The sequence below is a fragment of the Equus przewalskii genome, chromosome 4 (assembly GCF_037783145.1).
Source record: "Equus przewalskii isolate Varuska chromosome 4, EquPr2, whole genome shotgun sequence".
Lineage (NCBI taxonomy): Eukaryota > Metazoa > Chordata > Mammalia > Perissodactyla > Equidae > Equus > Equus przewalskii.
In genome coordinates this window covers 15,398,056-15,419,385 of record NC_091834.1, presented here as the reverse complement: position 1 = coordinate 15,419,385, position 21,330 = coordinate 15,398,056, and the positions used below count along the sequence as shown (strand labels likewise).

General features: G+C 46.4%; 1 protein-coding gene and 1 long non-coding RNA gene across 3 annotated transcripts; one reads left to right on the top strand and one right to left on the bottom strand.

The window, feature by feature from the left end:
- Positions 1-1,123: 1,123 nt before the first annotated feature.
- On the bottom strand, positions 1,124-4,719 carry PPIA (peptidylprolyl isomerase A). 2 transcript variants are annotated; one of them, XM_070615519.1, is made up of 6 exons: positions 3,960-4,442; positions 2,924-2,990; positions 2,445-2,475; positions 2,268-2,356; positions 1,954-2,126; positions 1,124-1,461 (listed from the first exon to the last, which is right to left on the bottom strand). In XM_070615519.1, exons 2-6 carry the CDS (start codon positions 2,927-2,929, stop codon positions 1,329-1,331), a joined length of 432 nt encoding a protein of 143 aa, XP_070471620.1. In that variant the 5' UTR covers positions 2,930-2,990; positions 3,960-4,442; the 3' UTR covers positions 1,124-1,328. The 2 variants fall into 2 exon arrangements, with proteins under 2 accessions (XP_070471620.1, XP_008524484.1); XM_008526262.2 differs by lacking the exons at positions 2,924-2,990; positions 3,960-4,442 and adding an exon at positions 4,620-4,719.
- A 617-nt stretch (positions 4,720-5,336) lies between these two features.
- Positions 5,337-19,500, top strand: LOC103554949 (uncharacterized). The gene is made up of 2 exons (XR_545855.2): positions 5,337-5,498; positions 18,515-19,500. It is a non-coding gene; the product is annotated as an uncharacterized lncRNA (long non-coding RNA).
- The last annotated feature ends 1,830 nt before the right edge of the window (positions 19,501-21,330 follow it).

The following is a 21,330-nucleotide window of genomic DNA, read 5'->3' as shown; positions in this document are numbered from 1 at the left end:
GACATTGCCAGTGCTTGCTTAGTTCCCCAGAGGACACTAAGATGCAGAGAACTGAAATGCACACCTAAGCAGGAACCAGCCTTTAGGGCACAAGCAATCAGCCAGAAGCCCGACTACAGCGACAAACCATTAAGCGGTCTAGCGGACCTCACACCACTACGACAAATGAAGTGGTTTTTAGGTCAATTAGCAGCCCCAGAATCAGCAAGGTAGCTGAAAAGTATTCTCAGCTTGCACCTGTTACAAGATTGTCCTAACAGGTTTCCTTCCGCCTATGCAGCTAATTTCTCACTGCACACACACACTTCATCTTAAGGGAAAACAAGTTCATGGAGTGCAGAAGGGCCTCGCTCAGCTCCATCTTACAGCTCGGCCTGGTCAGGTTTAGACTATGGAGGAAGTGCAAGACCTCAGAAGACCTTGGGGGGGGGGGGGGAGTCTCTACAACCCAAACTGGGAAGAGGCGCCCTACTCTAGAGGAAGTTAACTGGCCACTACAGCTGTAGTGGGGTCACACACAGCCAAACCCCTTCTGCAGCCAAGACATCACCAGGAAGCTGGCCTGCACTGCCCTTCTCTATCAGTCAACATTGCCAACAATTTCCCACGTTAATTAAGCTCTATTATAAACCTGTTACCCTTCATCTACGTTCTCAACCTGAAATAGCTCCAAATATTTCAGGAACATGGTCCAAAGATCCTTCTCCTGAGTCTAAAGCCCGATGCTTCAAAGGAACACCACCATACAATATGGTGGAATTAAGCCTCGTTAAAATGAGCCATCATTTTCCATGTTACAACTCTGGTTATAACACTGAATACCTCTAAATGTGACCAGTGGGAATTTCCCACCGTCACCCTTAAAGCAGCAGCGGTCCAACCTACTCACAATCCCGTTAAGTTTTAACTTGTTTTTTCCCTGCCCCTTCCTACAACTTCAGTATTCCACTCACAGCTTACCTTGGGGAGACTCCCAGCGTCATTTAATTCTTGGATCAGGGAAACAAAAAACAAAGTACTCTGTGGAATTAAGCAAACATAGCAAGTGTTGTCTTAGAGGTAACTTACTGCTGCTTAAAATGAAACCTACATCAATACCCTAACCCAAACAAGGACAGACAACTGTTGTTTAGTTTTTATTTCATAATCATAAACTTAACTCTGCAATCCAGCTAGACTTGGAGGGAGATAAGGAAAATATGGAACCCAAAGAACTGCAGCGAGAGCACCAAGATTATAGGATATTTCAAGCAGATGGGGGTGAGGGGGTGCTCTCCTGAGCTACAGAAGGAATGGTCTGGTGGTTAAGATAAGACAAGTCAAATTTATTAGATTTGTCCACAGTCAGCAATGGTGATCTTCTTGCTGGTCTTGCCATTCCTGGACCCAAAGCGCTCCATGGCTTCCACGATATTCATGCCCTCTTTCACCTTGCCAAAGACCACATGCTTGCCATCCAACCTGGAAACAGAAGAACCATCACAACCACCAGTGACCAGAGATAAATAAGCAGCCTGCACTGTCCCTGAAGACAACACTGCTCCACAAATCAATGTAGCATACCCAAGAGAACACCAGAAGGGTGGCTTATCCAGCTTCACTACCAGTTAATGTTGACTAGGCTAAATACTGAAAACATTATCTTATCCGTTTATCTAAAAGAAATGGCAACACCCTGGATTAACAACGAGCCAGTTATCAAAAACGTGGCTTAAGATTCTCCAATTGCTGTTAATCTTAAGTTTACAATGGACCCCTAAAAAAGGGCCAACAAATCACACACTAATTAAAGTACCCAGCTAAATGCTGTTTTGCTTTTATAGTATCTTGCTTTCTACAGGACACTATTAAAACCTGTAGTTATTCATATAACCTCAAAGATAGAAATAGCAGGGAAACGTTGAAGCAAGTAATTAGTGTTCCTTGGTTGCCTTTGCTGCGCTCTGCCCTTACCACTCAGTCTTGGCAGTGCAGATGAAGAACTGGGAACCATTTGTGTTGGGTCCAGCATTCGCCATGGACAAGATGCCAGGACCGGTGTGTTTCAGGATGAAATTCTCATCATCAAATTTCTCCCCATAGATGGACTTGCCGCCAGTGCCATTATGGCGTGTGAAGTCACCACCCTGTGAACGTGAGAGGAACCTATCACTTTTGGCAACATAATCGGAAAACATGCCAAGTCTGCAAGGTTCAAACTTCATCAATCCCAATCTTTTGGCTCAACCCCAAACTGAACCCCAAAGCAGAATCAGTAAACTTCATACCTGACACATAAATCCTGGAATAATTCTATGAAAGCAGGAACCTTTATAACCAAATCCTTTCTCCCCAGTGCTCAGAGCACGAAAGTTTTCTGTTAAAAAAATTATATATGTATTTATACACACACAGCAAGTAAAACCAGAATACCTCTTAAACTTGAAAAGCAAAAGAAAACTAACCTGCTGTCTTTGGAACTTTGTCTGCAAACAGCTGTAAAAGAAAATGACAGTTGATTAACATCTGCTTACATATTTTGTTGCTTAGTACCCGTGTCTTTAGGGGCTTCTGAATCATAACATCGTTTTCTCACTAGAATAGAATGCTTCTTCAGTAATTACTTTGGATCCCAAATAAGAACTGCTCCTGACAACCTTAAGGCCCTGTGGGGTTGGGTTAAGCAACCTGAAACCCAAAGACATGCCAAAAATCCAGAACCGGTAATGACTTAAATAGTGTGAGGCTTCTAAAAAGTGACTTAGAAGTTTTAGGTATTATCACACCTACTTCTAAACAGATATATGGCTTCTCAAATGTTCATCACCTCCCCCAACTTCAGCTGGAACCTAAGGACAAGATTTTCAGGAACAGCAAGTACTTCTGCACCATCAGGGGAGTCAATAGCTGTTATTTTAGTCACTGGTAATGAAAATGCTACTACCTCCATTCTGTTAACATAGCTTTATGGATTAGATGAGCAGTCACTTCTTGGTTTCCAGGTCCCTTACCTAGTAATGGGGTAAAAAATAAAGATTGGTTTCTAGCGCATCTGCTTTAACCTCTCCTACATGTATAAAACATTTTGGCTTGAGAAACAGCTTAAACACTGTTAAAAACATTTACAAGCCTTTTCATTTAAACAGCTTTTTAAGAAGCATTTTATGAACTATTCCAGAGATCTGTGACTAAATCACCTACTAAATACGTGCACATTCTCCTTAGAAAAATCTTGTTATTTAGCTTTTTAAGTATGTGCACCTAAAATATATGGTCTCTTTGTATTAACTTTTCTCAGAGCTCTGTCCTCCTTAATTTATTACAACCTCCCTTTTAGACTCTTACTGAAGTCAAAGCCCTTACTGGCAGTCCCACCAGCGTTCTCACCAAGGGCTCCCCCGCGGCTCCTATCTCATTTCCATTAAGCCCTCTGGCTAACCCGAGACTGACAAGCTACAAAGCTTTAGGCTAAGGCCAAGTTTCCACGTGGACCCCAGTCAGTTAACTGTCTACGGGTAAAACCAGGGTGTAGATCCCATAGAATGTAATACTTCTCCGAGTTTTTAGGGTCAGGCCAAGTTTCCACGTGGGCCCTTGTCAATTACCACCTCTGACTACAGATAAAAACTAGGTGCAGAGTGACTAGGACTTAACGTTTCTCTAACAAGCCTTTAAACGCCTACTACGTACCAGACACTGAAGACTGAACAAGCAAAATGGCAGGAACCCCCACGCCCCGGCCTCATCCCCCACATGCGGGCAAACCTATTCTCGGAATCCTAAAACCCCATCACTGCAGGATCTTTGAGAAGCCGCCCAAGAAAATAAAACCGCTCAGCGTTACACACACGCCGAGACCTGCCATATCGGGCGAACCAGAACGGAACCGCAGCCATCGTTTTCAGGGCACACACTGCTGTGACTGCAAGCCGATCGGCAAGCACGCCCCGCATCTCGGAACTAGTTAGGAAAGCACCCACCCCGGGAGGAAGAGGTTTGCGGCGCCGCCAGTCGCGACTCGCCCTTCTGTGCGGGGACGCCCGGGAGGGGCCGGGCGCCTCCCCCGGCGTCGTCACCGCGGCGGAAGACGGAGGGAAGGCCGCCTGCACGTTTCCGCTCGCGCGGGGAGGGGCGCCGGGAGCCGAGTCCTAAGACCCCACCACCTCAGACCAGCCGAAGCCCTCGAGCGAAGCCACAGTCGGCCCGCGCCCTCCTCACAGCCCGGACGGGCACGCTGCCTCCGGGAGCCGGGGTAGGCTGCGCCAACACCGCCCGCGAGCGCCGCGTCGGGGCCGGAGGCGAGGCTCCCGCGCCCTCGAGGGCAACCCTGGGAGGGCCGCTGCCGGGGCCGGCACCCCGCTTCCATGTGGGGCGCTGCAGACCCCCAAAAGCCCGCGAGCACGCGCTGCGGCCAACCGCCTGCAGTCCGAGCACGTGCGCGGCCGGAAGGGCGCGGCCGCCCCTCCCCCGCCCGCCCCGCCTTTGTCTGCCCGCCGCCCCCGGCCTCCAAAATGGCCCCTCGTCAGGAAATGGCGCCGCGCCGCCCGCTTTCCTCAGGCGGGGCGCCCGACCCGGGCCCCTCGGCCGGCCCCGCCACCCGCCGCCCGCTCGAACCCGCCCGCGCCGCCGCCCGACCCGACCTCGAAGCAGACGCGGCCCAAGGGCTCGCCGTCGACGGCTATGTCGAAGAACACGGTAGGGTTAACCATGGCTAAGCGGCACGGGCAGCTCTTGGGCGGCGGCGTCTGCAAAGCGGCACGAGTCGCGCCGCCCGCCTCCTTTATAGCCGGTCCGGGCCCCGCCCACAGCCGGTCGCGAGCCTCAGCCATGGCCAATCGCGACCGCGGGTCTCTCGGAGTGATGGTGCTGCTGGCCCATGAGCGGAGACGGCGCCAGAAGGGCGGGACGGGAGGCACGCGTGCGCGCTGGCGGACGCAGGAGGTTCCCGCCCGGGGGCTCCGTCGCGGCGCTGCGGCGTGGGATCGAGCAGGCGCGGGGGCGAGGACGGGGACGAGGACAGGTCCCGGGCATGGGGACGACCCGGGTGAACTGAGTGGACCAGTGGGAGCCCCAGGGGGGCGCAGAGGGCGCGTCCACCCGGCCCCACGGGCAGGGCGTCTCCCCATTAAGCAGAGGGGGCAACTGAGGCGAACGCAGGCCTCAAGGTCGCGCCGCCCGCCAAGGTCGCTCGGGGTCCCCGCCCCGCGACGCTTGGGGAGACCAGGTGGCCTTAGGCATCACCATTTTCTCAAACTGCAGATGAGGCGCAGCCGCCCCCGTCTGAGAGGTTATGAAATCTTTACAAAATGCCCTACTTTCCGAAAATATCTTGCACACACTGCTTGAATTTTCTCCAGGAGAAAGGTATTAAGACAAGAGCCAGGCGCAAGCTCTTACCTGTGAAGACACACTTTGCACGTTTTTGCCCTCTTTTAAAAATCTCTGCTCCCCGTCTCCCGACTTTCAGAGGCAGAATTGTGCTCTGACTTCTGGATGAAAGACAAAGCAACAATCTAAAAGTGAGTTCTTTCAGGCAAAGACATTAATCATACTTTTATTACTAGTACTAAATGCACTTCTGTGACCCTAGTCTTTGGTTCAGAAAACCTTGCAGAGGGAATTTCTATGTCCTCTGTCATTTAGTTGCAATATTCAGAATATTATTTAAGATCTGTAAAACTCAAAAGTTTCTTCATTTGCAAAACCGGGATAGAGTTGTGAGAATCAAATGAGAATTCTTTTGATAGGTAAAGTCCTGGGTCTGGCATCTTGCCATCGTTATTAATGATGGCATCATGAGCCTACGTGTGCTAGGATTGAGAGAGTGATTTTGTTTTCACAGCCACCTCCTTATCCCCATTTACAGATGTGGAAAGTAAGTATCCTCGAGGTTAAATATCTTGCTCAGAGTAACCCGTTTATGAGTGTTAGCAAAGCCAGAATTGGAAACTGCCTTTTGTGCTGATTTGACATCACCTGGTGCTTTGTGACCTTGAGGAAGCTACTTGTCCTCATCTGACACTGAAAAAAATGGCCCTCAGGCCTAAACGCCTTCAGCTTTTCTCCACGCTGAACCTTAGAGCAGCTGGGAAATAAATGAGTGCATGCACGAATAATAAAATCATCCTTTATGACTTCCCTCACACTACCATTTAAAGCCCTGCCTTCTCTTCGCCATCAGCATTGTCACAGCAGGGTTCTAGGTCTTCATCCACACAGGCATGCAGTATGTACACTCAAGAAAATAAATGTGCACATGTCTTGTTTGTTAAGCGGGGAGCCAGTATTGTAGGGGATCCTGTCTTAGCATTATCTGTTGAACTGGACTTCCTAACTGAGTAAGCTATCAGCAGGCACAGAACCTCAGGAATGTGGGCCGTCTGTGCCTTATTTGGATGATTCAGACCAGAAGCAAATCCATCCAAATTCAACAGTGTCCCAATCTGGCTAGCCAGAGGTGTTCTGTACCAGCAAGCAGAACTGTGACTTTGGTCATGTAGCATATTATAAACAAATGCTTTTCTCAAAAATGTCTCTGCACAAAAGAGAATGTAACAGGAAAAAAAATCAGGTTATTCAAAACTGTAAAGACAGACTACTTTGGAAGAGGGTAACTTGTCTTGTGTGTGCTCCTTGCCCAGGGCCTGGCTTGGTACTTCTGCCATCCTGCTTCTGCTGTCAGTGCTGAGTGGAAGTGGCCCCTGCTGGGACCACCAGTGATTTCTGCAAATCCAGGGCTTTTTCGAGGCTGCATCTTCTCTGACACTGCCCTCTGCCAGGCATGTTCACCTCCTCCTGCTTCTGCAGCTTCCTTGATAGCCTGCACTTTCTCTCCCATTTCTCCAACTCTGACCCTTCCCCCTTGAACTCTGTCACAGGTTTCTCCAATCAGAGCTACACATTTGGTCTTGTTTTGTTCCTTACCCGCCTGCCGTGGTCAACCTCATCCATTCCTGTGGCTCAGACTCTCAGGTGACTTCTAAACCGAACTCTAGCCCCGAGCTCACTCCAGAGCTCCAGATGGATCCTCCCTTCCTACTGGGTCTCTCCTCATGGATGAACCCCTCAGACGGAGCTCTGCCGCCTCCCCTCCCCTCCCATCTCTAGTCTTCCCCGCTCCTCTCCAGGCTTTACTCATCCCCAGACCCCCTCCTCCTTCTCCCCTGCTACAGCTCTTGCTTGGCCTTTCCAATCAGCCTCCTAAGTAGTTACTTTACCTCTCTTCTTCCTGGTGCTTCCGGAATGGTCATTCTGAAAATCAGCTGATATTGTAAGTCCCATGTTCTAAAACCTCCTCTGAGGCCTCTGGTCACCCACGGGATAGAATGTGACCAGCCCCTTCACAGACTGTCCCCAACTGGCTTGCTTTCCAGTCTCGTGGCTGACATTTCTCCTGCCACGCTGAACTCATTACCATGCCCCACCCTGCATTTCCAGGGCTCGTCCTTTTTATTATTTATTTATTTATTTATTGTGAGGAAGGTTGTCCCTGAGCTAACATCTGTGCTCTATTTTTTGTTTGTGGGACACCACCACAGCATGGCTTGATGAGCTGCGTGTAGGTCCACACCTGGAATCCAAACCCATGAACCCCAGGCCGCCAAAGCAGAGGGCGTGAACTCAACCACTCTGCCCCCAGCCCGGCCCATCCAGGGCTCATCCTTCACCTGTGCAGTGCCCCTCTCCTCTCCACCAGCAGAGCTCGGCCCTGTGGTCCCCATGGGAAGCCTTCCTTAGCTCTCCCAGAGCCTTCTCTCATCTGCAGGCCACACCCTGCAATATCAAAACTCAGTAAAAGTGTGTTGAATGAATATGCATAACTGAGGTCAATAGCCTCGCATGCACGTGATGAAAGGCCCAACAAAACCTGGCCCTGGAGTGCGTCTCCCATGGGGTGGTTATTATTCGCACACGCTCCCCAGACTGTGCGACTCTGTACTCCGTTTGGGCGGCAGTGGGTACTCCTGCCTCTTGACATTTAGTGGGGCGTGAAAAGGTCCAGGTGATCAGGCAGCTTCACTTCAGCCGCTGCCCCCACAGCTACACGGCTGCTGATGCCTGCCGGCACCCTCACTTCCTTCCCCCATCCGGCCTCTCTCCTGTGCACAGTCTATCCAGGCCCCACTGCTGTTCTTCCTTCCCCTCCTTTCAGCATCTCTCCCTGCGGCTGACCAAATCCTCTCCATCCCCCAGCCTTGGAAGCAGCTCCTCTGCCACCTTCTCTTCACTTTTAACTAACTCACTTGCAAGAATAGTCTACACTGTTGTCCTGACCGCTCACTCTTTCCTCCAGGGACCTCTGATTTACAAACCCAATGGACTCCTTTGCTTGATGATCACTGACATTTTTTTTTAAAGATTTTTTTTTTTCCTTTTTCTCCCAAAGCCCCCTGGTACATAGTTGTGTGTTTTTAGTTGTGGGCCCCTCCATTTGTGATATGTGGGACACCGCCTCAGCATGGCGTGATGAGCGGTGCCATGTCTGCGCCCAGGACTCGAACTGGTGAAACCCTGGGCCGCCGAAGCGGAGCGCGCAAACTTAACCACTCGGCCACAGGGCTGGCCTCAATGACCACTGACATTTACCCCCTTGATGACATGAGGTTCTCAGCTCTAAGCTGCAGTAACCCAGGCTCAGAATGCCTTCAGCAGCGAGAGGGAGAAACTGCCATCAGCAGTGGCTGGGGCAGGACTTTGTTTATACACTAAAAATCCAGGGCAGGGTGCAGCTCAAAGGTGCTCTCAGTAGAATGGGCCTACTGAGCCGTGGTCAGAAGTCAGAAAAGCTGTGTGCAATAACCAAAATTCCAGTAGGATATTTTCCCATGCCTAAGAGCTCTGTGGGCCTGGGAAGTATATGAAGAAGTTCCGAATGTCTGTCAAGTGCAGAGATGGTCAGATACGGACAGAAAAGACATTTCTGTGTCTGAGGATTCCATCAGACTTAAAGATGTTTGGTGGAAGAAGCAAAAATAGGGGCTGGCCTGGTGGCACCACGGTTAAGTTTGCACGTTCCACTTCTTGGTGGCCCAGGGTTCGCCGGTTTGGATCCCAGGTGCGGAAATGGCACTGCTTGGCATGCCATGCTGTGGTAGGCATCCCACATATAGAGATGTTAGCTCAGTGCCAGTCTTAAGCAAAAAGAGAAAGATTGGCAGTCAATGTTAGCTCAGGGCTAATCTTCCTCAAAAAAACAAAAACGAAGCAAAAATACATACTACGAAGCCAGAGGTGCACACTCCACCAGCGAGGGCTGGAGGCAGGGGGCGGCATGCAGACAGTGTGCTGTCCAGTCCTGAGAACAGGGTCTCCGTGCAGGCATGGGGGGTGGCCAAAAGGCTCCAGTCCACAGCCAGACCGGTCTGACCATTATCTACCTCAGTTAGGTGTTAAAATACACAGTAGTTTTTTCCCTCTCTTTGACTTACGTATGCATTTTCTTTTTTAACGGCTTTGTTGAGATATAGTTTACACACCATAAATCCACTCATTTTAAGCATATAATTCAACGATTTTTAGTAAATCCGGAGCTGTGCAAATTTCTTCACGATCTAATTTTAGAACATTTCCCTCACCCCGAAAAGAACCGTGTACTTATTTTTAGTAACTGCCTGTTCCTGCCCAATAACTGCTTTTAAAATTGTGTAGTTAAAAATTGATTTAGACCTCTGGTTTCAAATTGAAATATTACAAAGTTTATGTATTTTATTTTAACATTTCAGAGAACTTGAGGTTCAACATATTTAAAAGCTTATTAGAAGTATTTAACGCTCAGAGAGGTTTTCTTTGTTAATTTGGACAATTAAATACTTTAAAAGGAAACCAAATGTATGATGTTTATAAATGCAATTTAAATGTTTGAAGATTGTTAAAAGAGTTCAAATCTGCTATACTTATAAAGAGACAAATATGATGTGTGAAGAAATATGATGTGTACGCTGAAGAACTAGGTTTTAAAATGGTGACTTTAATAAATTAAATATCAGTTGTTAAATTATAGCAAAATAATCCCTGAATAGTCTTTCTACACAAAAAAGCCGCGGGGGTGCCGGCCAGGTGGCACAGTGGTTAAGTTCACATGTTCCGCTTCTCAGCGGCCCGGGGTTCACTGGTTCAGTTCCCGGGTGTGGACATGGCACCACTTGGCAAATGCCATGCTGTGGTAGGCGTCCCACATATAAAGTAGAGGAAGATGGGCATGGATGTTAGCTCAGGGCCAGTCTTCCTCAGAAAAAAGAGGAGGATTGGCAGTAGTTAGCTCAGAGCTAATCTTCCTTAAAAAAAAAAAAAAAAAGCCACAGGGCCCAAATCACCTGAACAGGGGCCCCAGGGACTTTGCTGTCCCTGTCCTCAGGCTGGTCACTTCACCCTGCAGATCTTGGGACTTGACAGCTTCCATAATCATGTGAGTTAATTCCTCATAATAAATCATATATTTTATATATATATATATGTATATATATGAACCAGTAGGAGAATCTGTTTCTCTGGAGAACTCTGACTAGTACAGACACCCAAAAAAGCAAGATAATGCGACCCATCAACCAGAGAAGCAATAGTCAATAGGACTAGACCCAGAGATGGCCTGTGTTACAAGTCTGAGACTTTAACTGTGGTAAATATGTAACAGGATGTAGTGCAAAGGGTGGATGACACACATGAACAGATGGGGATTTCAGCAGAGAGACAGAAACAATAAAGAAGGACCAAATGGGAATGCTGCAAAAGAAAATGAAATCAGAAGAAAATGTAACACCAGAGATGAAGCTTTCTTTTATGGACTTACAACAGGCTGGACCCAGCAGAGGAAAGAGACAGTGAATCTGAAGACAAGCTTCATGGACAGAATGTTTGTGTCCCCTCCTCAAATTCATATGTTGAAGCCCAAACCCTTAGTGTGACTTTATTTGGAGATGGAGCTTCGAAGGAAGTAATTAAGGTTAAACGAGGTCATAGGACAGGGCCTTGATCCAATAGGCTTAGTGTCCTTATAAGAAGAGACACTAGGGGGCCAGCCTTGTGGCCGAGTGGTTAAGTTCGTGCCCTCCACTTCGGTGGCCCAGGGTTTTGCTGGTTCAGATCCTGGGCACAGACATGGCACCACTCATCGGGCCATGTTGAGGTGGCGTCCCACATACCACAACTGAAATATATACAACTATGTACTGGGGGGATTTGGGGAGAAAAAGCAGAAAAAAAAAAAAGATTGGCAACAGTTGTTAGCTCAGGTGCAAATCTTAAAAAAAAAAGAAGAGACGCCAGAGAGCTAACGTGCTCTCTCTCTCTCTCCATGCACACACAGGAGGAAAGGCCATGTACATGAGAAGGCTGCCATCTGCAAGTCAGAAAGAGAGCTCTCACCAGAAACCAAATCAGTCAAAACCTTGATCTTGGAGTTCCAGCCTCCAGACCAGGAGAAAATCAATGATTGTTGTTTAAGCTACCCCACCTGTGGTATTTTTTATGGCAGACTGAGCTGACTAAGACAACAGGTCAATAGAAATGATCTGATCTGAATGACAAAGAGGAAGAAGAATCGGTGGGGGGGGGGGGGTGTGTGTGTGAAAACAGAGCATTCAAGATCTGTAAGACAATATAGAACAGTCTGACATACATGTAATTGGAGTCCCAGAAGGACAAGAGGGAGAGAATGGGGCAGAAGAAAAATCTAAATAGATAATGATCAAGAATTTTCTAAATTCATGGAAAGTATCAACTGATCCAAGAAGCTCAGCAATCCCAAAAGAGGATTAAAAACAAACAAATAAAAAAACTATACCTGGGGCTGGCCCCGTGGCCGAGTGGTTAAGTTCGTGCGCTCTGTGGCAGGCGGCCCAGTTTTTCGTTGGTTCGAATCCTGGGCACAGACATGGCACTGCTCATCAAACCACGCTGAGGCAGCGTCCCGCATGCCACAACTAGAAGGACCCACAACAAAGAATATACAACTATGTACCGGGGGGCTTTGGGGAGAAAAAGGAATAAAATTTTTAAAAAATCTTAAAAAAAAAAAACAAAACTATACCTGGCCACATCATGGTCAAAGTCTGGATACCAAAGATAAAGAGAAAATCTTGAAAATATTATGGTAAGAGAATGAAAGAAAGGAGGAGAAATGGATAAGAAACTGCTAACTTCTCATCAGAAACCATGGAGGCCAGAGACAGTGGAAAGACATTCTTAAAGTTTAAAGCTGAGGGAAAAAGCAGACAAACGGAAAGGAGAGTGGACTGCTCAGCTAATGGTATTTAAACAAGTAAATAGTTTAAATTTTCTTTGGCTTTTTTCCCCCTCCTTTTTCCATCAATTACTGAAAGAAGTATGTAAAAGTATCCTATTATTACTATCAGTTTGTTTATTTTTCTGTTTAGATCTGTCAGCTTGTGCTGTATGTATTTTTAGGCCATGTTCTTAGGTACATGCCAATTTTAAGTGAATATAGAGTATTCTGCTGTCAAATTGATCTGAATTCCAGCTACTTATTTTTCAATTCTCGAAGTTCTATTAAGTTCGTTTTCAAACCTGTGGTGTCACTTTTTATAATGTCCTGCTTCCTGCAGCTGTTTTTCAAGCTTGATTGTCATTCTTGAAACATAATAAACATAGTTATTTTGTAATATGTATCTGATCATTTCAATATTTCATCTCTGTTTCTGTTTTCTATTTTGGTTGGTTCTCATGTGCCTGGTTGTCTTTGCATGAGTGCTGAAACTGTATTTAAAATTTTATCTGTAGAAACTGAGGCCGAGGCTAAAGGTACCTTCCTCGAAAGAGGGTTTCTGTTGCTGTCTTCCAGGTACCAGGAGCAGTATCGACGCAGGGCTGCTTTAGCTCACCAGACGCCCAGGGGGAGAGCCTCCAGGCTGTCAGGCCTTGCAGAGCTGGTTCACTTCTGGTTCCCCTTCTGCTGGAGGTGTGGCCCTTAGGGTCCCAGCTTCATGATCTTGGTCACAGGAGGATGTCACATTCCCTGCTGTGGCTGGGCCTTGAGCCTTGGCCTGTTCCCCCAAAGGCCAGCAAACATCCACTCAGTTTTGCAACTGTTATAGGAACTGGCAGATGCCTTAGGGAGAAAACAGCTATGATTCTAGATTGACCTCTCTGAGTTCTTCTTGCCTTCTCCTCAGTTTTGATAACTCCGCACTGTCCTTTAGCTTTTAGGTGCTTTTAAGAATATTTTATTAAGTTTTTTTCTTACTTTAGCAAGAAGGTTGCTCCAAATGCCGTAGTCCACCACTGCTGAAAGTGGGCGCACTTCCTGAAGCTACAGGTCTACCTCACACAACCCCAAAATATGGAGTTCAAATTTTTTAAATTAAATTTAAAAAGAAGTAGAAGTAAAGTATGAGGTACTATTTTTATGGTCTTGAGGACTTTACAGGCGTGACTTGAAGGCCGGAAGTCATGAAGGACAAGATTAAAGGTTAGCAATAATAAAATTAAAAACTGCTTTAGCAAAGAATATAAACAAAGTTAAGATAAATGATATACGTGCACAACAGACAGAAGGTTAATATCCTTACTATTTGAAGTGTCCTTTTAATTAGAATAAAATTAACACTACAGAAGAAAACCCAAAGAAATGAACAAGTAATTTACAATAAATATAAAAAAGAGGATTTATCCTTCTAATAATCAAAGAAATGCAAATCCTACCAACAAGATCATCCACACTGTCCATTGTGGCAAAGATTAAAACAAGAAATAATGCCCGTACTGATCTCCAGCCTCCTCAAGTTGAATACATTAAATATGCACAGTTCTTTGTATGCCAATCATACCTCAATAAAGCAGTTTAAAAAAAGAAAGAGAAAAGAAATATTGCCCAGATCTGGCCTGGAAGGGAGAATCCGGTCTTCCCTGCCAGGGCGGTAATTTGGAAGACATCATTGTTTGAGACATATGTGGTGTTTCATCAAACAATGCCTTCTAGAAATTATCCTGATAAAATAGTGGAACACCTTTATAAATATCTATTTGCATGTAGATATGAACGTTTGCAGCCGTTCCTTGTACTCTTGTTTATAAGAACAAACAGCTGGAAATAACCCGAATGTCTGTTAACATCAGGTTGGTTAGTGAGCCTTGGGCCACATGCACAATGGAATATTATGCCACTGTCAAAAAATAAGGAAGATCTTTATGATGGGAAAGCTACACAAGATCTATTTTTAAAGGAGAGAAAGAGGAGTATGTGGAAGGAAATATAGCATGATCTTATTTATGTAAAGTATGTGTGTTTATATAGAATCTAAAAGAATGTAAATCAACCTTTTAACAGGAGCTCTCTCTGGGCAGGAGTGGGGGAGGAAGTGAGAGTTAAAGGGGACTTTTATTTTCTCAGTATTATTAGAACTTTTTACACTGATTCAGTTTGGTCAGTTTAACCAATACTTATTTAGTGCCTATTATGTGCCAGGCACTGCTTACATATATCATGAAAAATAGAAATAGAGTTCTAGTACAAATGGAACTTCTCAAAGAGTGAAGTAACTGAGAAGCGAGAACTTCGCGAAAGCAGTTAACTAAGAAAAGTGAGAGGTCAGAGAGGTGAAATTTGAGCAGCATCTGGAAGGAAAAGGAGGAAATAAAGTGATGGTTGGGCTGGACAGGGGTGGCTCCGGCAGTGGAGGCGAGGATGGGCCCACTAGCTCCAGGTAAAGGTGGCCCCTATCGACATCTCTCAGGTAGAGGCTTCTCCCGCTCCTCGGAAGCCATCACTCGACTTCAATGAGGGGAAAAGAGCAGGAACTGTGAGGTCCTTTCTGGAACCTCCAGGATGCTGCCTCTGCCCCTCCTCCCTCCTCTGAAGAAGATGACACTGCTTGGTCCCCCTGCCTCCCTGCGTGGGCCTCCTCCCCATCCTCCCACCTCTTGGCCCTGGAAGCAGAGACTCTGGCATTGGACAGCCCAGGACCCCTGACCCGCACCCCTACAGTGGGGTGTCTGAGATCCCACATCTGTCCAGAGACCGGCGCATGCCCTCTCTCACTGTCGCCAAGCAGCCCCACCCCCCACAATTTGGAAAACCCTCTTGAAAAAAAGGAGAAAAAGTTACAAAGTCAACTTTAGGGCAAAAGTTGTTCTTTAGAATAGGACGATAAATCACAAGTTGCAAATTCAAAAAAATCTAACAGCAGCAATATCACACAAATTCAGAAAAATAACAATATTTTTATTAATTAACTGCCTGACATACCTCTATAATGTGTTTTTTTGTACATTTTTTGGAGTGAAAACTCTTTGCTTCTTTGTTTGATTGATTTTATAATATCGCTTGCTGCAGAAAGAATAGAAAGATAATTTTGTCTTTCTTTTAGCATGGTTGATGGAAATTTGTTTTTTCAATATTCACAGTCGGGATGTATAACATCCAACTCACACGCAGATTACTCCTGGTTTGTGTCCTAGAACAGAGGAATCCTGATAAATTCTATTTCACAAGATTCTCATTAAAAAAACCTCTAAACATATATGTATTGCATTTACAATTGTATATGCTGTTTGATAGAGTATATTTCTTTTTTTTTAAATGATTTTATTTTATTTTACTTTTTGTCCCCAAAGCCCCCTGGTACATAGTTGTATATTCTTCGTTGTGGGTCCTTCTAGTTGTGGCATGTGGGACGCTGCCTCAGCGTGGTTTGATGAGCAGTGCCATGTCCACGCCCAGGATTCGAACCAACGAAACACTGGGCCGTCTGCAGCGGAGCGTGCGAACTTAACCACTCGGCCACGGGGCCAGCCCCTAGAGTATATTTCTAACAAGATAAAAATGAAGACTGAGTCTTTTGCTTGCAAGTCTACACTGGGATAGTTGGAATAATTTCCCGCAGACAGGCTTCTGGCTCCGTCCGTTTCTTCCCCACTGTGCAAACTTCCGGTACAGGCCTCTAGGGTACATTCCTAGGCTTGACTTTGGGCAGGGGCGTCCTCCTGGCTGTCACTCCTACAGCAGCACAACATGTAAAAGTGACTAAACCCACACTAAATGGATCCCTGACTCAGTTTCCCCTGAGCTGGATCCCACATATGTCTGTGGCAACTCCAGCCCCACTCAACAGGAGAAGTGAGATGACGGGCAAGTCAGAGTGGAAAGAGGCAGTGACGTTAACTGACTCTGATCTGGCTGTAGTGGTGCAGCCTGCCCTGCCCTCTGGGGGCCCCAGAGCTTGTGGGGAGTCAGCCTCTGTCGTGCACTGAGCCCCAGAGGCCGGGGGGGCTGAGACACTCGAGCCAGACTTTGCCCAGGTCCGCACCACATACAAATGGGACCTGAACTCACAGCACTTGTTTTTCTCTCCAATGACAATGCGTGAGCGGAACCGTCAGACCCCTAAAAGAACACAGTCCTTTCCACTACAATCTCGCCAGGGTGGACTGTTCTGTATACTGATGGCCCTTCCTAGTCTTGAGCTTCTCCCTTCTTTCTCTTCTTTTTAAGTCTGGATCATGTGTGTACAGTCTTATTGCCTCATTTTTCAACTGAATCTTCTATCACGAGCATTGAGTTTAGTTCCAATTTCCTCGATGCGCTTTTTTACACGATCGGATGATGTTCCGTGGAGCAGAGATTCCAGAACCTGGTTAGCTCCTTTATTGCTGAGCATTTCTCTCTCCTCAGCTTTTTTACCTTTATAAATAGGTATGTGGTTTTCTCATGAAAGGAAACCAGGAATCCCTGGGAAGATGCCTGACCGAAGGTCAGAAGCTGGGAAAGGTCAAGGTGAACCCAGAGCAGCTCATGTCAGAGAGCAAGAGAGTGTTCCAACCCTAGTGTGCCACCAGTCACACTTGCGTCAATTTAAGTATCAAGAAGAATAATGACAAGTAGTAATTATAACACATTTAACAGAAACAAGTTCAAGTCGTGGTGATCCTGACTACTGAAAGTGTGTGTTTTGGGTGGAGGACGCTGCACAGAATTCCAGGCAATACGTGTAGAAGGAAAGATGGATGGAGGAAAATCATGGTTTGCGATATAACAATGGATATCGCCGAGGACCCTCAATGGAGGCTAAAGCCACGTTGAGATGATGCTGGATGTGCTCACTCTGAGGCCTGCTTATAAATACAAAGGGCGAGAGGCCCCTTCCCCACAGAAGGTGACTAGCTACAACTGAGCCAGGTGGTCTAGCTGAACACGGCCAAGGATGGGACCAGCTGACATTCCAACGCAATGAGAAGTACACACGCCTCCTAGACAGAGTCTTGACAAAAATTTTTGACCTCTCACCAGGAGGACACAGTCAGATGAAACCAGAGTCTGGGGCATTCTACCAGACACCTGGTCTGACCTCTTCAAAAATATCAAAGGGAGGCAAAAGGGAAAAAAAGGCCAGGGAATATTGTAGATTAAAGGAGACTAAGGAGACATGTCAATCAAATACAACTAGTGATGGTTGCTCTGGTTCTAGATTTTTTTTTGGTGAGGAAGATTGGTCCTGAGTTAACATCTGTTGCGAATCTTCCTCTATTTTGTATGTGGGATGCCACCACAGCGTGGCTTGATGAGCAGTGCATAGGTCCATGCCTGGGATCCGAACCCTTGGACTGCAGGCCACCAAAGTGGAGCATATGAACTTAACCACTACGCCACCAGGCCGGCACCCTGGTTCTAGATTTTAAAAACTGGTTGTAAAGGACATTTGAAGACATTTAAATATGGACTACATATCAGATAATATAACTGCATAGACATTAGTGTTTGTGGGTAAGATAAACTTCTTGTGGTTATAGGAGTAGATCTGTGTTCTTAAGAGATACATGCCACAGCATTTAGGAGTAAAGCAACATAATATCTGCTACTTACTTTTCAAATGGCTCAGAAAAAAAATACACAGGGAGAAAGATAAAGCAAGTGATGCAAAATGTTAGTAACTGGTGAATCTAGGTGAGGGGTCTGGGTGATTATTGAACCACTCTTCCACCTTTTCTGTAGGTGTGAAACTAAAATAAACAGGGGGCATTAGATTTTGTCCCAATTAAAAATAGAAGTATGTGGGGGCCGGCCCAGTGGTGCAGCGGTTAAGTGCGCATGTTCCACTTCAGTGGCCTGGGGTTCGCCAGTTCAGATCCCGGGTGCGGACATGGCACCACTTGTCAAGCCATGCTGTGGCAGGCATCCCACATATAAAGTGGAGGAAGATGGGCATGGATGTTAGCTCAGGGCCAGGCTTCCTCAGCAAAAAGAGGAGGATTGGCAGCAGATGTTAGCTCAGGGCTAATCTTCCTCAAAAAAAACACAAAAATAGAAGTATGTGATGAGATTTCTGCACATATAATTTTTCTCCTATTTTGGATAAATTTACAGAGTTTAAATTCATGACTAAAATACCAAAGCATTTTCTAAGTGGTACTCCTAAGGAGACGTAAGTGTTGCCACCAGAAATAGCTGAAGGCACAATCCTAGCTGCATTAGGGACAATGATTTCTTTACCCCTTTTGCTAATTTATTAAGTGAGACATGGTTTGCAATATAACAATGGATATCGTACTTGAGTGTCACACTATCTTGTATTTCTTTGGCTTTTAGTGAAGTTGAACATATCCAGCCCATGGCCACTGTGCAGCGCAGAGTGAGCAAAGGAGCTGTTGCCTGACCACGGTTGGCAACTTCAAAAGACAAGTTTGGTAAACAGACATCTCTTCAAAGAAGATATACAAATGGCCAAAAGCACATGTAAAGAAGCTCAACATCGTTAGTCATTAGGGAAATGAAAATCAAAACCACAGTGAAATACCGCCTCCCACCCATTAGCATGGCTAGAATTAAAACGAAACAAAGCAGAAAAGAGCAAGTGTTAGCGTGGAGGTGGAGAAACTGGAACTCTTGCGCACCGTTGGTGGGAATGTAAAATGGTGCAGCTGCTGTGGAAAACAGCATGGCAGTTCCTCAAAAAGTTAGAGAAACATAGAATTACCATTTAGTCCAGCAATTTTACTTCTAGGTATATACCCAAAAGAATTGAAAAAGAATTGAAAGAACTGAAAGCAAGGACTCGAAGAGACAGTTGTACACCCATGTTCACAGCAGCCCTACTCACAATAGCAAACGTGGAAGCAGCTCAAGTGTCCACCAACAGATAAATGGATAAAGAAAATGTTGTCTAGACACACAATGGAATACTATTTAGCCTGAAAAACAGACAAAATTTTGATATATGCTACAGTGTGGATGAACCTTGAAGCCATTATGCTAAGTGAAATAAGCCAGACACAAAGGACAAATACTGTCTGATTCCACTTAGATGAAATATCTAGAATAGGCTAATTCGGAGACTGGAAGTAGATCAGAGATTGCCAGGGGCTGGGGAGAGAAGTGGGCAAGGGGGAGTTAGTGTTTAATGGGTGCAGTTTCTGTTGGGGATGATGACAGTTTTGGGGTATAGATAGTGGTGATGGTTACACACATTGTGAAAGTAGTTAACGCCGCTGCATTGTACACTTAAAAATGGTTAAAATGATTAATGGTATACTATGTACATTTTACGTCAATAATAAAAAAGACAAGCCTGGAAAGGGTCTCGGAGGCTGGAGGCCACCCTCCAGAAGGGAACCCTCTGTGAGCACCCATGAGGTGCTGCTGCAGGCCGGGCTGCCCTGTGGCAGTGGTCTTCAAGATGTTCAGAAAGGCGAGCGGGCGCATTGATCTGCAGTTGGCATGATCCTTAGGAAACAGAGCTGCTGTTCCCTGGGGAGGCCGGACTGTTCTCCATGGGGAGGCACGCATGTCTGAGTGGGTGGGCGACACCTGTTAAAACCTGACCCAGAACTGAGAACCCTCTGACTGCATCTGAGTTGCATTCAGAACTCCAGAGGGGCCACATACCCAGCCTAGACGAGCCTCAAGGGATGTCCTTCGAGCCCAGCTACTCCTGCAGGCTGGGGTCGGGGTGTAGATACAGTTGCCTGGCCTGGCGTTCATTTCCTGCCTGCCCAGGTCTCCCACCTGCCACTTCATTTGATGCATTCATTGAGGTTTGACTGATGACTTCTGTCTGTCTTACCTGCCACTGGACTCACAAACTTAACCGAAGTGCCTCTGTCCTTCCCTCTCCTTGGCCTGGGGCTCCTGGGCTCTGCCTGCCTGCTGTGTCCAGCCAGACCTCTCCAGAACCATGACCGAGTCAAGAGGGCGCTCTTCACTGTCTTGGGCTAGCTCAAAGCCTAGGGTTGCCGTCCCTAGGGGGTTTCTCCTCGTTTCAGCCAGAATCTCCACGGGTCCCTTCCCTCCTTAGTCCTATCCCACTCCCACTGGGGACCAACACAGGGTCTCGCTGAGGTGAATCCAAAACCCCACACTCATGTCCATTTGCAAATTAAAACAGCTATTGGGGACCCACTCCCCAACCATGAAGCTTCACTCTGGGCAGACAGCATGGGTGGCCTGGCAGGCTGGGGAGAAGGGTGTCAGGCGGAGGGAAGGGTCGTCCTCTTGGTAGATTTGTCCCCACGTGGCCAAGCCTCTGTCCATTCAGTAAAGAGATCCATGAGCTGCACACCTTCCTTCTTCCTCCAAAGCCCCAGGTGGGTGGGCTGAGACAGAGGGAGCCCAGCCCGCTGCAACGCTCAGCAGGTGTAAGACACACAGGTGGAAATTAGGACACAAGAGATCTAGTCACTGCCCCCATGGAGCTCCCAGTCTTGTAGGGAAAACATAAAAAATAACACTCTCCTCTGACCAAGAATGTCTAATCCAGCTCTAGAGCACCCTTGATGGTGACGGGACACACAGGGCGTAAAGGAGACAATGTGTGCAGGTGAATGTGGGACTTTCTATAAGACCACTCCCCTGAACTGTTCAAAATCAATGTCAGGGAAAAAAAGGCTAGGAACTGTTCTAGATTATAAGAGGCTAAAGAGACACAACAACCAGATACAAAATGTGAACCTTGATTGAATCCCAGATTGAAAAAATGGGTGATAAAAGGCATGTTAGGACAATCGGGACATTTGCATACAATAGATGATGCTATGGAATTCCTGTTCATTTTCTTAGGTGTGCTAATGGTGTTGGGCTTATATAAGAGAACGTTCTTGTGTTTCTAGGATGCCTGCTGAAGTATTTAGAGATGAAGCGTTTGTCTGCAGTTTAATTCTAAAGTTGGCAAGAACTAAAAAGTGAGCATGTGTATACAAAAATACGGATGCATGGGACGACAGAGGGAGCAGTGAAGCAATGTGGCAGTGTTGACAACTGGGACCCAAAGGCTGTGGGGGAGCTCACTGTGCTATTTTTTAACTTTACAAAGGTTGAACTTTTTAAAAATAAAAACTGGAGAAAAAAAATCACCCCATTATTTAATTGTCTGCAATTGATCAGCTATGACAGGGACCACCAAGCCAGCT

Excerpts from the sequence above, each read along its gene's own strand:
- PPIA (XM_008526262.2), bottom strand. The coding sequence starts at position 4,688 with ATGGTTAACCCTACCGTGTTCTTCGACATAGCCGTCGACGGCGAGCCC. Across the intron at positions 2,476-4,619 it reads TGGGCCGCGTCTGCTTCGAG|CTGTTTGCAGACAAAGTTCC; the intron begins GTCGGGTCGGGC and ends TTTCTTTTACAG. Across the intron at positions 1,462-1,953 it reads TGCACTGCCAAGACTGAGTG|GTTGGATGGCAAGCATGTGG; the intron begins GTAAGGGCAGAG and ends TTCTGTTTCCAG.